We start from the raw sequence: 14263 nt of genomic DNA on the forward strand, positions 1-14263 counted from the left end.
GTAAGCTTTAGCGACTACCTTGTATTTTAGGTTTAAGCTTTAATGGTAACCTTGGAATTAGGGTTAAGTATTAATGGTAGTTATACATCATTAAGTTAAGCTTCAAAGATAGATTTGCATCCTTAAGATAATCTTTAATGGTAGCTTTGTCCTTAGGTGTAAGCTTGTATTAAGTTAAGCTTCAAAGGTAGATTTGCATCCTTAAGCTAAGCTTTAATGGTAGCTTTGCCCTTAGGTGTAAGCTTTAGCGACTACCTTGTATTTTAGATTTACACTTTAATGGTAAGCTTGGAATTAGGGTTGGATATTAATGGTAGTTATACATCATTAAGTTAAGCTTCAAAGGTAGATTTTTATCCTTAAGCTAAGCTTTAATGGTACGTAACTTTGCACTTAGGTGTAAGCTTTAGCGACTACCTTGTATTTTATGTTTAATCTTTAATGGTAACCTCGTAGTTAGGTTTAAATGCTAAGAGTATCTATGCATCATTGAGTTAAGCTTCAAAGGTAGATTTGCACTCTTAAGCTAAGCTTTAATGGTAACTTTGCACTTAGGTGTAAGCTTTAGTGACTACCTTGTATTTTAGGTGTAAGCTTTAATAGTAACCTCGCAATTAGGGTTAAGTGCTAAGAGTATCTATGCATCATTAAGTTAAGCTTCAAAGGTAGATTTTCATCCTTAAGCTAATCTTTAATGGTAACTTTGCACTTAGGTGTAAGCTTTAGTGACTACCTTGTATTTTAGGTTTAAGCTTTAATTGTAACCTCGCAATTAGGGTTAAAATATAAGAGTATCTATACATCATTAAGTTAAGCTTCAAAGGTAGGTTTGCATTCGTAAGCTAAGCTTTGATGGTAACTTTGCACTTAGGAAAAGCATTGAAAGACAAGCTTGCAATTTAGGGTTTAGCTTCCATGGTGACTTTGTGTGAGATTAGGGTTAATTTTCCATGGTGACCTTGTGTGATTAGGATTAAGCTTTCATGGAAACCTTGTCTCATTAAAGAGAGAAAGGTTTAGACTCATTATGGTAATCAAGATTAGGGTTTTCATGTCTCTTTACGGTAGGAAGAATGTATGGTTATAATCCTCTCTTCCAAACTTCCCGGAATTGATCTCTGTGTTGTTTGAACCGAAAACTCTACAAGCTTCTGTGGGGATGCTCCATGGATGGCAAAGGATTGCAAAAACCTAGGAATCGTACAAAGCGTGGATTGAACTTAAAAAGTTGGCATTTTCGAAGAGACATTGGCCATCAAATGCCTATGGCAAAAACTCACTTGTATTTTCTAAATAAACTTGGATGGTAGATAATTAATGAAAGTAGGAATTAAGTTTGATAAATGAATGAACCTGGAAATTACCAACTAGGAGTTAAAAAAGAATATCGAGAGATGATAGGGATAGCCCATTGCAAAATATAGATTTAACTAGGAGTTTTGAAGATTGTCTGAAAATGACCGGAAACCAAGATGGATCTTCTTGGGGTCAATTTGATTGAAAGGCCGGCCCATTGAAAGGATCCTCTTGGGGAACTTGACGGAGATTGGCCCTTTTCGGCTAGGGTAGCGTAACCGGCAAGTTTCTTATACATAGTTCATGCATGCCCGAGGGATAAGGGATGAATGGGATTGTTTTATTTTTGCCCATCTGTGTGAAGTACCCACGGTTTCTTATTGGAAAATGGCCATAATCCAGGTATGGCCTGATGCCAGTAGTTGGATGAGAAGGTCATACTCAGGGAGGATGATGTGAATTTAATTAAAAAAATTTGTTCGATTTGGTTGCTTAAAAAAGAACTAGAAAGGCTAGGAATATAGGGCTATCATGTGCATCTGTTACTAGATGGTGCTATACCTCTCGAAATAAAATGCTTAGGAAGGAATGATTAAATTAATTGATGAGCCTTTCCCAAACACTTAATTCTGGGAGATATTGTGAAGGTGCTGCCATTTTGATGGCTTGTAACCGATTATCTTGGTCCCGAGTGAGGCAAGATGAATTGGTTGAAACTAAATGTGTTGCATGATTAGTTAGGAAACTAGTTACAAGCTAATTGTAGTAGATAAAGGTAAAGAAATGAATTAAAAGTTTCTACATAAAGATCTGGTGGGAACAAACAGATGAATTTCCTTGAACGAGGGTATGCAACAGATTGTATGCTGCTTGTTGTCTGATAGACTGTCTTCCTGATTTTGTAGTCGAAGCTAAGTACTACCTTGGGAAGGGATTTTCATGAAATGGTTCGGTGGGTGGGCAGATCCGGAGGGTCAGATGGCCGGATGTTGAATAAATGTTTAATGTTCAACGCTAGGAATATGCGGTAGAAAAAAACGGGTAAGTGGGAATGAGTGAGACCAGGTAGGATTACAAGATCTCTCTTTTTAGGGAAAAGCGATAACTGCTTGTAAGGAAAAAGGGGTTATTGCCATGAACCAAGGGAGAACAAGAAAGCAAGAGCAGATCCTCAAGTTAAAGATCAAGAAAATCAAGACTAAGGAGCACAATTTCAGGCGTGGATGATTGAAAGATGCCAAGGACGGATTAAATTATGATAAGCAGATAGAGTCATCAAATTGATTGGATTTAACCCCTTGGGTTGGCGTTTGAGATAGGCCGAAGTCCTATCTGGGTGTCGCTCTCAAGTGGGAGGGATACCTGCAAATAGATGTACATCATTCCGTGGAGCAGTCTCGAAGTCTAAGGGAGGTGAGTAGGGTCGAATTTGTTGGGGTGTAGGCTAGGTGGCCGTGGGAAACCGCCCCTATTCATACTTTCACCTAATCTATATAGGGAGAAAAAGAGATAGAGTTGACTCTTCTCTTTCTTCTCCACTAACCCAACAGAGGCTGTCTGTGTATCATCCCCTTCCCCATTTTCTTCTGTCCCCTCTCTTGCACACACTCCCTATATGCGCACAACAATTGGTATCAGAGCTGCGGCGACAAACCGCGTGCGCGATCTCTCTTCGACAATCGACGCGGAAATGGTAGAGCTCGCCGGCTATGGCGAAGCTCGGAGCTTGTGCTTGAGCTTGGCGGTGGCAGCGGATCTGACACGGATCAGAGCACTCGAAGGAGATTAGATTGTTTCTCGGATTCTTGACGTATGCTGCCCCTCCAAGGCGGAGGTGGAATCTTGAAACAAAATGTGGATTTGTAGATAGAGCTTGAAAAATCTTGTGAAAGGGTCTGTGTGTTGAGTTAGTAGAGCCGACATTAAGCAAGCCGAGCAAGGACATTCAAATTTTTTTGTGTGCAAAGGCATTGAGGGCTCAAAGGGCACATTTGAAGCTTGTCAGCAGTGCAAAATCGAGTAGGGGCAACCATTCAGAGGCTTGCTCGCTTGGAAATTGCAAGCAATGCAAAGCTTGAAAGCTCCCAAGGTAGGAACAAAGGAGACTGCTTGAAGCAATACAAGCAAAATCGAGCTGAGCCATTGAAGGGGAATTGGGTGCAACAGCAGAGGAGATTGACAATCGGGCAACTTGGGGAGATTCTGCAGAGAAATGCAAGCATGACAAGGCAACCTTTTGCAAGTGAGAAGCAACATCAAAAAACTGGTACCGAGCTGCAAGGCAAAGACCAAAGGCTTGAGATGGTGAGCACTTGAATGCAGCTGAGTACAATCGAGCGGACATTGGGAGCTTGGATTGGAGTTTGAAGGCTTGAAAGAGGAAATAGGCCGGAGAGCAGGTCACCGAGCAGGTGATGAACATGCCAAGGCAAGTTTGGCATCGAAGGCAGTTGAGCAGGATCATGAAATCTACAGCAGGTCCAGCATACGAGGGCGAGGTGGAGGTGCAACCGAGTACCATATGGCCAATTTCGTTAATGCTGTGAGCAGTGCAACAGACCGGCCGCATTGATGGTTTGTCAACACACACACACACACACACTCACTGTGTGTGTCCTATGGCTCGTCGGCGCTGGCACAAGCAGTAATAAGCATTAAAATCATTTTTTTTTCTTTGAGCCTTAAAAACTTTTTTGTGTGCAAGGGTCTGTTCTTGCCAAAGACCCTTGACCCTCAAACCCTGACTCCCCGAACTTGGAGATAGAGAGATAGACACATATTCGCTCATTGCGGGAAAAGCTTGTGAGATAGAGAGTGAGCGAGCGAGAAAGAGAGAGAGAGAGTGAGAAAGAGAGCTTGACACCGTGCTTGCGAGCGAGCACAAGCATCTGAGTCCGACAAGTTGAGAGCAATCTTCATAGATCGAGCGAGATCTGCGATCGATACCGATCCAACTCGGCAATGACCGTTCAATATTGGCTTCGAGCATTGGCGTTTTACGGCTACTCGGCTAGCCACTTCCACCCGGCGGCGGAAGGCGACATCGACATCGACACCGCTCATGCGCACCGGCTCGACACTCCTCATTGCCACAGATCTCTGACATCCGACCCAGACACCAGGCGCTTCGCCACACGAGCGCGTTCGCGCAATCGACGATCGTGCTTGCGACATGCGAGGGTGAGGTACCTCTATCATAGAGGAGTGACACCCGGCATCGGCACCGAGTGCACCGATCGCCCTATACGACACAGTTTATGGATACGACACCTTTGGTGGCTATTCGACTAGCATATTTCTGCCCGGCTGCAGAAATCGGCACATAGTGACACCGACACGCAGGTTACAGGCTATAGGGGGGTTTTTCAGCCCATTCACTCATAGATTCTCCAGGTTACTAGACACAGCGTTTTCACAGGCGATTTGGCAGTCATTTCAATAGCAGATTCTCTGCGGACACATGCGTTGATAGATGCATTTTGTTGTGAGCACGCCTAGTGCTACTGAGCTCTTTTGAGAGCATATATCCCCGCAGGGATCACTTTCACTGCATGCAGCTGTTCTTGGCGCCTGTTTGAGCGCGATTTTACTCATGTACGTTGAGTTGCGGACACTGCCCACTGTACTACGTGTGGAGCCATTTTTTGGCTATTTTGGCAGTTTTTCCTGGCCATTTCTGAGACTCGGACCAAAAGAGCCCTTTCTGAGACTGTGGCTAGTCCATTTGTGTCTGCATTAGCTTTTGGAGGGTCGATAGCGTGAGGTTTTCTTTGAGCTAGGGTGTGATCGAATGTTGAGACACCTTCGGTGATATAGGTAGCTGGAGTTCCCCTTTACGGTACCCTCGCCATAGGATATGTATCTGGACGGTTATTTATGCTTTTAACGCCGAGTTGGCAGTCACATAGCACTTGTTTTGTGCAGCAGATGCCCAGTTAGTGCATTTGGCATATTTCTATGCATTTTTAGTTGAGTTTTGACTCCTCATACAAAGGAGACTCTGCCGGATTTACTTCTCGCGAGTCGTGACTTCCATTGTTGGCACTTTTGAGTCTATTTCGGTTGAGATTTTACTCCCGATACAAAGGTTACTTTGCCCAAATTTCTACAGCTTCTCGCCATAGTTTGGCACCTCTCAAACCCTCTTATCAGCGATGGCTTCTTCTTTAGAAAAGGAGGAGTAATTCATTCGGAAGCTCGATGGCAGCAACTTCACCATGTGGAAAGAGCGCATGAAAGATGTTTTGATAAACAAAGGCCTCTCAGAACTGTTGAAAGAGCGCGTAGAGGATGATGATTATACACAAGCTCAATGGGAGCTTTTGGATGCAAAAGCCATGGCTACATCTAGCCGAGTCAGTCTTCTTCACTATCATAGAGAAGAAAACAACCAAGGAACTTTGGGATAGCTTATGTTCAGCATGGGAGAGCAAAAGTGCATCCAACAAAGTTTTTCTCATGAAAAAGCTTATGAAGCTCAACATGAAAGAAGGTAGCACAGTTTCCAGTCATTTAAATGAGTTCAACTCCTTGTTCAGTTAGCTGACATCTCAGGGCTTTAAGGAGTTTGACGACAAACTCGAGTCTATCTTCTTGTTATGCTCTCTACCCACTTCATGGGATATCTTTTGCACAGCCATTAGCAATTCAGCTCCGAATGGCAAGTTAGAGTTCAATGTTGTCACAGATGCATTGCTCACTAAAGAGATTCATCGTAAATCTCTCGATAATGCTAGTCAGGGGGATGCATATATGGCTCGCAACTCAACAAAGGCAAGAGGCCGTGATAGGAACAAAAAAAAAATCAAAAGTAGAGAGCAAAATCCTCGTAGTCCTAGCAGACACAGGAACCAAAGTAGAGACCGCAATGCCAGAAATGTCGAGTGTTACTATTGCCACAAGAAGGGTCATTACAAAATGGATTGTCGCAGTTTCCTAAGAGATCAGAAAAACATGCAAAAGGATAATTCTGGCAAAAGCAAAAGTACAGTAAAGATTGAGGAGCTCAATATTGTTGAGTCTCCCATACCTACCACTACAGTAGAGGATGCTCCTCCTCTAGTGATGCTCATTATGCCCATAGAGCTGCATGTGGAGGTGACAGCAGATGCCTCAGATGTTCTCATTTTCACTTCAGATCTCACTCCAGATGCTTTGGTTGCACAGGATGAGGGTTATGCACAGAATTGAATCCTTGATTTTGGTGCAAGTTTTCATGTCACACCGCATAGAGAGTGGTTTTCCTCTTATGCATCCATGCATGGAATAGTCAAGCTTGGTGATTCCTATGAGCTTGACATTATTGGCATTGGTGATGTGAAACTTCAAATGCATAATGGCACTACTTTTGTGTTGCAGAATGTTATACATATGCCCAAGCTTACGAAAAGCTTGCTTTCTATAAGGAAATTGGATGATCTTGGCTACACTACAGTTTTTGGTAATCGTTCTTGGATGATCCGCAAGAACAACCTTATCATGATGAAAGGCAATAAAAACGGATCCCTGTACTCTTTGTTTGTTTCGAGTGACGAACACTCTATCTATGTTGCCGAGCTTCCATCTCCTAAGTTGTGGCATAGTCGGCTAGGGCACCTTAGCCAAAAGGGAATGAAAACACTTCAGCGTTTTGGCTACTTACCTGTCTTAGATTACACGGACTTTCCAATGTGTGAGCATTGTCTATATGGCAAACAGACTAGATTGACATCTTCGCCATTGAATAAGAAACTAGGCGAACCTCTAAACTTGGTGCACAGTGATTTGTGTGGTCCAATGCCACATAAAACTCTAGGGGGGGCGAACTACTTTCTCACGTTCATAGATGATTCTACCAGAAAGGTGTGGGTGTATCTCCTTAAGCATAAGGAAGAAGTATTTTTGACATTCCAAAAATTCCTCGCCATGGTTGAGAACCAATCAGGAAAAAAGCTCAAAGCTTTTCGCACGGACAATGGTGGAGAATACGTCTCCACAGAGTTCAAGGATTTTTGCAATAGAAGAGGCATTCGGCGGCAGTTTACTACTCCATACACACCTGCACAAAATGGGATAGTTGAAAGAATGAATTGTACAATTGAAGAGCGAGTTGTCTCTATGATGTCTATGGCGAAGCTTACTCCAGTGTTTTGGGGGGAAGCTATTCTGACAGTAGTGCACATCATCAATAGGTCACCTAGTTCTCCTTTGACTTTAAAAATTCCAGAGGAATTATGGACTGGCAAAAGGCCAAGCTATGAGCATTTACGTGTATTTGGATGTGAGGCATATGCACATGTGCCCAAAGAACTTCGTCGAAAGTTAGATCCCAGATCACACAAATGCATTTTTATTGGCTATGGTGCAAACGAAGAGATGGGATATCCTCTCTGGCACCCAGAATCAAACAAAGTCATTCGTAGTTCACATGTGATTTTCAATGAATCTCAAATGCACAAGAAGCCCATCAAAAATGTTGAGTACAGACGTGTTCGTTTTGAGGATGTAGCCTCCGAACCAACCCAGTTCAGTAGTGTTGCACCTACTCCTCAAGTGCAAGATACTACTATTGCTCTGGAGAGAGCAGAGTCCAGCAGACAGGCACTGAGACGCTCTGAGAGAGCATCACGTGCGCCCGATCGGTTTGAGCCGGGTATACACCACATTTTGGTCACGGACAGTGGAGAGCCAACCTGCTACAAAGAAGCTATACAAATGGAGGATAGCGTTAAGTGGGAGCAGGCTATGCAATCAGAATACAATTTGATTGTGGCTAATGAGACATGCGATTTGGTTGAATTACCAAAAGGCAAAAATGCTTTACCTTGCAAGTGGGTATACAAGAAGAAGTATACAGCGGAAGATCCCGAGCCTAGATACAAGTCTCGTCTAGTTGCCAAGGGTTTCAAGCAGCAAAAAGGTGTGGATTTTGATGAGATTTTCTCTCCAGTAGTCAAGATGACTACACTTCGCACCGTGCTTGGCTTGGTTGCTATCCAAGACATGGAACTTGTCCAAATGGATGTGAACACAACATTTCTTCACGGGGATCTAGATGAAGATGTCTACATGAAACAACCAGAGGGATTTGTATGTGAAACCTAAAAACCAACGAGGACAGAATTGGTTTGTAGACTTAAAAAGGCACTCTATGGCCTGAAGCAAGGTTCAAGGCAATGGTATAAAAAATTTGACAAATTCATGCAGTCTCAGGGTTACATAAGAAGTCAAGAGGATCACTGCTTATACACAAAAAGATTGAATGATGGTTCTTTAATCATCTTGATATTGTATGTAGATGAGATGCTTATCGCAGGCAAATCAATTGATGAGATCAATCAGTTGAAAAAGATGCTAAGCACTCAGTTTTCCATGAAAGATTTGGGAGATGCCAATCACTTTCTTGGTATGCACATCAAGAGAGACGGGAAATGTGGAATTCTTGAATTATCTCAAGAAAAGTACATTCACAAAGTCTTGCAACATTTCAGTATGCAAGCATACTCCAAACTTAGCAAGGAAGACTCTCCCAAGACAGTGGCTGAGAAAGAGGAAATGGCGAAAGTACCATATTCTTCAGCAATTGGTAGTTTGATGTACGCTATGGTAGCCACAAGACCAGCCATTGCACATGTAGTGGGAGTGGTTAGTAGGTACATGGCAAACCCTGGCAAGAAGCATTGGGAAGCCATGAAGAAAATCCTCAGATATTTGAAAGGTACAGCTAGCAAGTGTTTACGCTTCGGAAACAGTGATGCATCCATTGTAGGTTACACGGATGCGGATTATGCGGGTTGCGTGGATCGTAGAAGATCCACATCTGGCTATGTGTTCATGTTTGCTGGAGCAACTATCTCTTGGAGATCGTGTCTCCAAGATTGCACGTCTTCGTCTACCACTAAGACAAAATATGTTGCTACGTCTGACGCCAGCAAGGAAGCCATATGGTTGGCTCGTCTAGTGGGAGATTTGGGCATTCATGAGGTTCCAGTACTACATTGTGATAGTCAGAGTGCCATTGCTTTGGCAAAGAATCCAGTGTTTCACTCAAAGTCGAAACACATAGAGGTCAGATACCATGTCATACGAGATGCATTGGCTGGCAAGCGTATCGAGCTTGTCAAGGTTCACACTAACGACAACCCTACAGATGCTCTCACAAAGAGCCTAGCCTCGGAGAGATTTACACATTGTATAGAACTTATGGGTGTAGGATGAAGCCTCGGAAATGCTTCATCAATTTTGTATAGACTAACTATACTAATGCCACTATTGGCCACCGTGACCTTCAAGTGGGAGGTTGTTGGGGTGTAGGCCAGGTGGCCGTGGGAAACCGCCCCTGTTTATACTTTCACCTAATCAATATAGGGAGAAAAAGAGATAGAGTTGACTCTTCTCTTTCTTCTCCACTAACCCAACACAGGCTGTCTGTGTATCATCCCCTTCCCCATTTTCTTCTTCCCCCTCTCTTGCACACACTCCCTATATGCGCACAACAGAGTTTGGGTATGGCCCTCACAAGTGGTATCAAACCATGGTTTGCGATCTAGAGAAATATCAAAGCTAAATGGTTTATGATTTGGGAAAAATATCAGAGCTCATAAGGGTATTAAATGAAAATAATGTTGTTTGAAAACTTAAAAACAAAGGATAACCATACTCAAGAATTCGAGCATTGATGTATAGGAAGATGCCAAGATTTTTGCTACAAGTTTGAAGTATTGGGATCATGTATATGGAAAATATGATGGAAGCTTTGATGAAGGCTTTTGCTCTTTCTTGAGCAAGGAGAATTGATCAGGGTTGAAATCTCATAAATGAGAGATTTATGAAGGTTGGAATTTATCAAGATTGGAAAATTACATGGAATGGCAAGGATGGAATTTTTGTTTACATCAATACTATGAAAAATTGAGTACTTATCCACTAAATTGAAGAAGTCTTCTAGAGCACAAGAGTTGCAGATTTTCCAAGTTTTCTATTGTTAGCACTTCATGAGAATTCAAGATTACTGTAAATCGTACCAAGATAATCTTGAGACAGAAGGATTTTTTTTTATCAAGTGAAGAATTGGATTGCCAAATTGTAAGTCATAAGAAAGAATCTTAAGAGTACAAGTGATGACCAAGTTTTATTTTTTCTTAAAATCTAGTCTGACCAAAACAAATCCCTTAAAGATAGGAAAGTGCAAGAGATAAGCTCACAAATTCTGCGGATCATTCAAAGACTTGAGAAGGATAAGAAAGCAAACTTATGAGCTAGCCAAGAACTTTAAAATTGGAATCTTTAGTCAAGATCATTGTAGACGAAAGACCAGTTGTTGCAGAATTTAAAAGTACATAGTCAAGAGAACTCATCAAAAACACATTGGCAATTGAAGAAGAGAGACTGACATTTTAAAGAAAAGGAAATACGGACAATACTCAAAATTTTTAAAAATGGGTTATTTCTTCAATTAAAGTCAAAAAGGATTACAAGGGAGGCAGGAAATAATTACAAGAGAGGCAAGAAAGTTTGCAACTCGTAAAGATCCTCTAATATATGGTCACATAACCAAGTATCACAAGCACCGCACATGTTAGGATGCTCACCCTCTGGAATGTTTCTACGAGAAACAGCTTGAGCAATTTATCAGGTATGAGCTGAGAAAATAAAAGGACCTCTAAGAGGAAGACTCCAGAGGGTATCGAGGAAAATCTTGGAATGGGAGATAAACTACACAAGCAAGAAAAACCTTGTGGAGAACCTAGGATCTCGTGTCCTTTTGACACAGTAGTATCGAGGGCCAAGTTTTAGAGCCTCTGTAACCATAGCAAGTCGGGTATTGTTGCGAAAATGGTCTCTACCCCAGAGAGTCACTCTTGTGAGGTGTCGCCATGTCTTCCATATCGTCTAGCCGACACAAGAATTTGGCTGAGTAAAGAGGAGATCTTTGTATCGCTCTAAGAACTGCCTCATCTGCACCTACAAGTGAGAGATGCATACAGGAAGAACCAAGTCTTCTTGCCAAGACACCATCAGATAAGAAAATGACTAAGTTACAAGAGAGTGAAGATCGCAAAAATAAGAGGATAACAAGTACATAAAAAAGGGATTACCAGTAGCTTATAAAAAGGAAATAGTGTATCAAAGAAGCCACAAATGTGATGACTTATTCAAGAAGATAGCTTATTAAGAAAGATTTTCCATGACTCCAATATTATATTAGCAGATTTTTGGAGATGAAGAAGTGTAAGAGAGAAGTCAAGTTGAAAGCGTTAACAAGAAGTTAAGTTGCAAGACGTATCCAAGAAGCTTCATCAATTACTTACTTTATTTGAGTTGAGGACAGCTCTTCTTTTTCTATGGGAGAGAGATGCTGCCTTCAATAGACTCAAAGACCTCTTGACTAGGAGTCTTGTCCTCATCAACCCTGACTAATTTCACTCCTTAGCTCTTCTTTACCCGAGGAAGTTCAACAAGAAATTTAGGTAGACCCCTATTTTAGACCTCTTCTGTAAGAGATTCAAACTCAAAACTCGAGGGAACACTTAACTGACTATACCTTAGTAGATAGTCTTCTTTACTACCTACAAAGCTTTAGCCCCTAGATATTCCTCAGATGAAGTGGGAATGTTTGAGTATGGACTTTGTTACAACTCTTCCAAAGACAATTGGAAACTATGATTCTATTTTTGTCATAGTAGATAAGCTCACTAAGGTGGCTCATCTAATTCCAGTCAAGCAGACAGCCACCGCCATCGACATAGACCAAGTATTTGTCAAAGAGGAATATTACATAGAATCCTTGCAAGAATCATCAGTGATCGGGATGCTAAATTTACTTCTAAGTTTTGGCAAGCCATGTTTTGATCTCTAGGTACCCAATTGAATCTCAGCTCAGCATATCATCCAAATACTGATGGTCAAACTGACCGAGTGAATCAAGTCATTGAAGATATGCTTCGAGCATACTGCAACCAGCAGCCCCAGCAATGGATCAAGTTTCTTCCCGAGTTAAGTTTGCTTATAACTCTTCTCACCATTGTAGCCTCGGAATGTCACCCTTTAAAGCCTTGAATGGTTAGGAATGTTTAGTCCCTCTTGGATTAGCCGACCCAGCTCTTCAAGTTCCTGCCACTAAGTCTACCCTAGAGGATATGGATCATCAACTTCTAGTCATTAGAGACAACCTAAAGAGAACTAGTGATAGGCAGAAGAGCTACACTGATCTTCATCACTCCGCTAGAAGCTTTAGCGAAGGCGAACAAGTTTTCCTCAGAGTCAAACCCAAACGAAGCTCCTTAAAGCTAGGGAAATTCTGTAAGCTTGCATCAAGATATTGTGGACCTTTTGGAATCCTTAGAAAGATAGGAGAACAAGCCTATGAGTTAGCCTTACCGCCTCACATGCGCATTCATAATGTTTTTCATATCAGCCTCCTTAGGAAATATGTCGCTGACCCTCTACATGTTTTGAATCATGATGACACCATTCTCGTCAATCAGGAAGAATTTCAATTGGAACCAGAGCAAGTTCTGGAAACTAAAGAGAAGCAACTACGGCACAAGACAATTCAAGAAGTACTAATCAAGTGGAAGGGCTATCTAGTTGAAGATGCTTCCTGGGAAGATTGAGACTAGCTAATTACCCAGTTTCCAAGTTTTGGAGGATGAGTCCATGTAAATCATCTTTTGGAATCAAATCAATATCTCCCTTTTGTCCAAATTGTTTATCATATTTTTGGTCGGTTCTTCGGAACATCTTATAATTATTATTCAAGATATAGATGGCACTTTTGATGTAATTTTTATGTGGATGTAATTAATTGTCATATTTATGGAATTCAAGCATCTCTAGTCAGTCAATTCTTTTGAGATTCAAATCGTCTATGGTGTTTCACAAGTCTAATTATACGTGAAATACCTGATTACCAAGTGAAAGATGAGGCACTAAGCTATAGACATAAGAGAAATAAGGATGGAAAATAAATTGGGTCACAAGGAAGGAGATATTGGAGGATTAATTGAAAGATCAGTATGAAATCCTTAACTTTCAAGAACATGGTATCAGGTGGATGATATCAATGGAGAAATAAGTCAGCGCTCAAAACCAAAAAAGTTAGATTCTAGGTAAGAATGGTAAGATCTTTACAAAGCATATTGAGGTTAGATAGAGAGCGAAGTGAAGAAATGATTTTAAGACTTCACAAGAGAAACACAATCCGGTCACACCAAAGGAAAAATATCTAGCTGAGTAAGATCACATTCAGTAATTAAAGTAACTCCGAGTCATTAAGACTTATTTATGATTAAAATTTGTATACTTCTTCGTCAAAAGCCACGTGGGAACTGATCTAGATCGAGAATTGATAGAAAAAGGGACTAACTTGATTAGAAGATAAAGTTAAGAGATAGGATTTAAGAAGAAAATTGGGGTCCGGTAATCAAGCTTAGGGTTTGCATGTCTCTTTACGGTAGGAAGACTGTATGGTTATAATCCTCTCTTTCAAGCTTTAATGGAAATCTCTAGATTCCCATTTTATCTCCAAAGCGATGTTTAATGTAAATCTTGAAGACTCATAAATTATAGGACGACCTTCTAGCTTCCTAAATGGAAAGCTAGGCACCATAAGAAAGGAGTAGTTGTCTAAGCTCGATAGAAGTAGTTTAATTTTTGGTATTGTAGAGTATTTCTAAAGTTGTCAATTTCAAGTTTGTTTGCAAATACGGGATGGGGGAGATATGGGATAACTTCGCGGAATTGATCTCCGTGTTGTTTGAACCGAAAACTCTACAAGCTTCCATGGAGATGCCCCATGGATGGCAAAGGATTGCAAAAACCTGGGAATCGTACAAAACGGGGATTGAACTTAAAAAGCTCGCATTTTCAAAGAGACATTAACCATCACATGTCTATGGCAAAAACTCGCTTGTATTTTCTAAATAAACTTGGCTGGTATATAATTAATGCAAGTAGGAATTAAGGTTGATAAATGAATGAACCTGGA

The 14263-nt window shown here is 41.3% G+C and overlaps 1 protein-coding gene across 1 annotated transcript; it reads left to right on the top strand.

The window, feature by feature from the left end:
* Window positions 1–12413: 12413 nt before the first annotated feature.
* On the top strand, window positions 12414–12890 carry LOC147457784 (uncharacterized). Its single transcript, XM_086513361.1, has one exon. The coding sequence runs from the start codon at window positions 12414–12416 to the stop codon at window positions 12888–12890; it is 477 nt and encodes a 158-aa protein (XP_086369487.1).
* The last annotated feature ends 1373 nt before the right edge of the window (window positions 12891–14263 follow it).

The sequence above is a fragment of the Adiantum capillus-veneris genome, chromosome 5 (assembly GCF_014529385.1).
Source record: "Adiantum capillus-veneris isolate H3 chromosome 5, ASM1452938v2, whole genome shotgun sequence".
NCBI lineage: Eukaryota > Viridiplantae > Streptophyta > Polypodiopsida > Polypodiales > Pteridaceae > Adiantum > Adiantum capillus-veneris.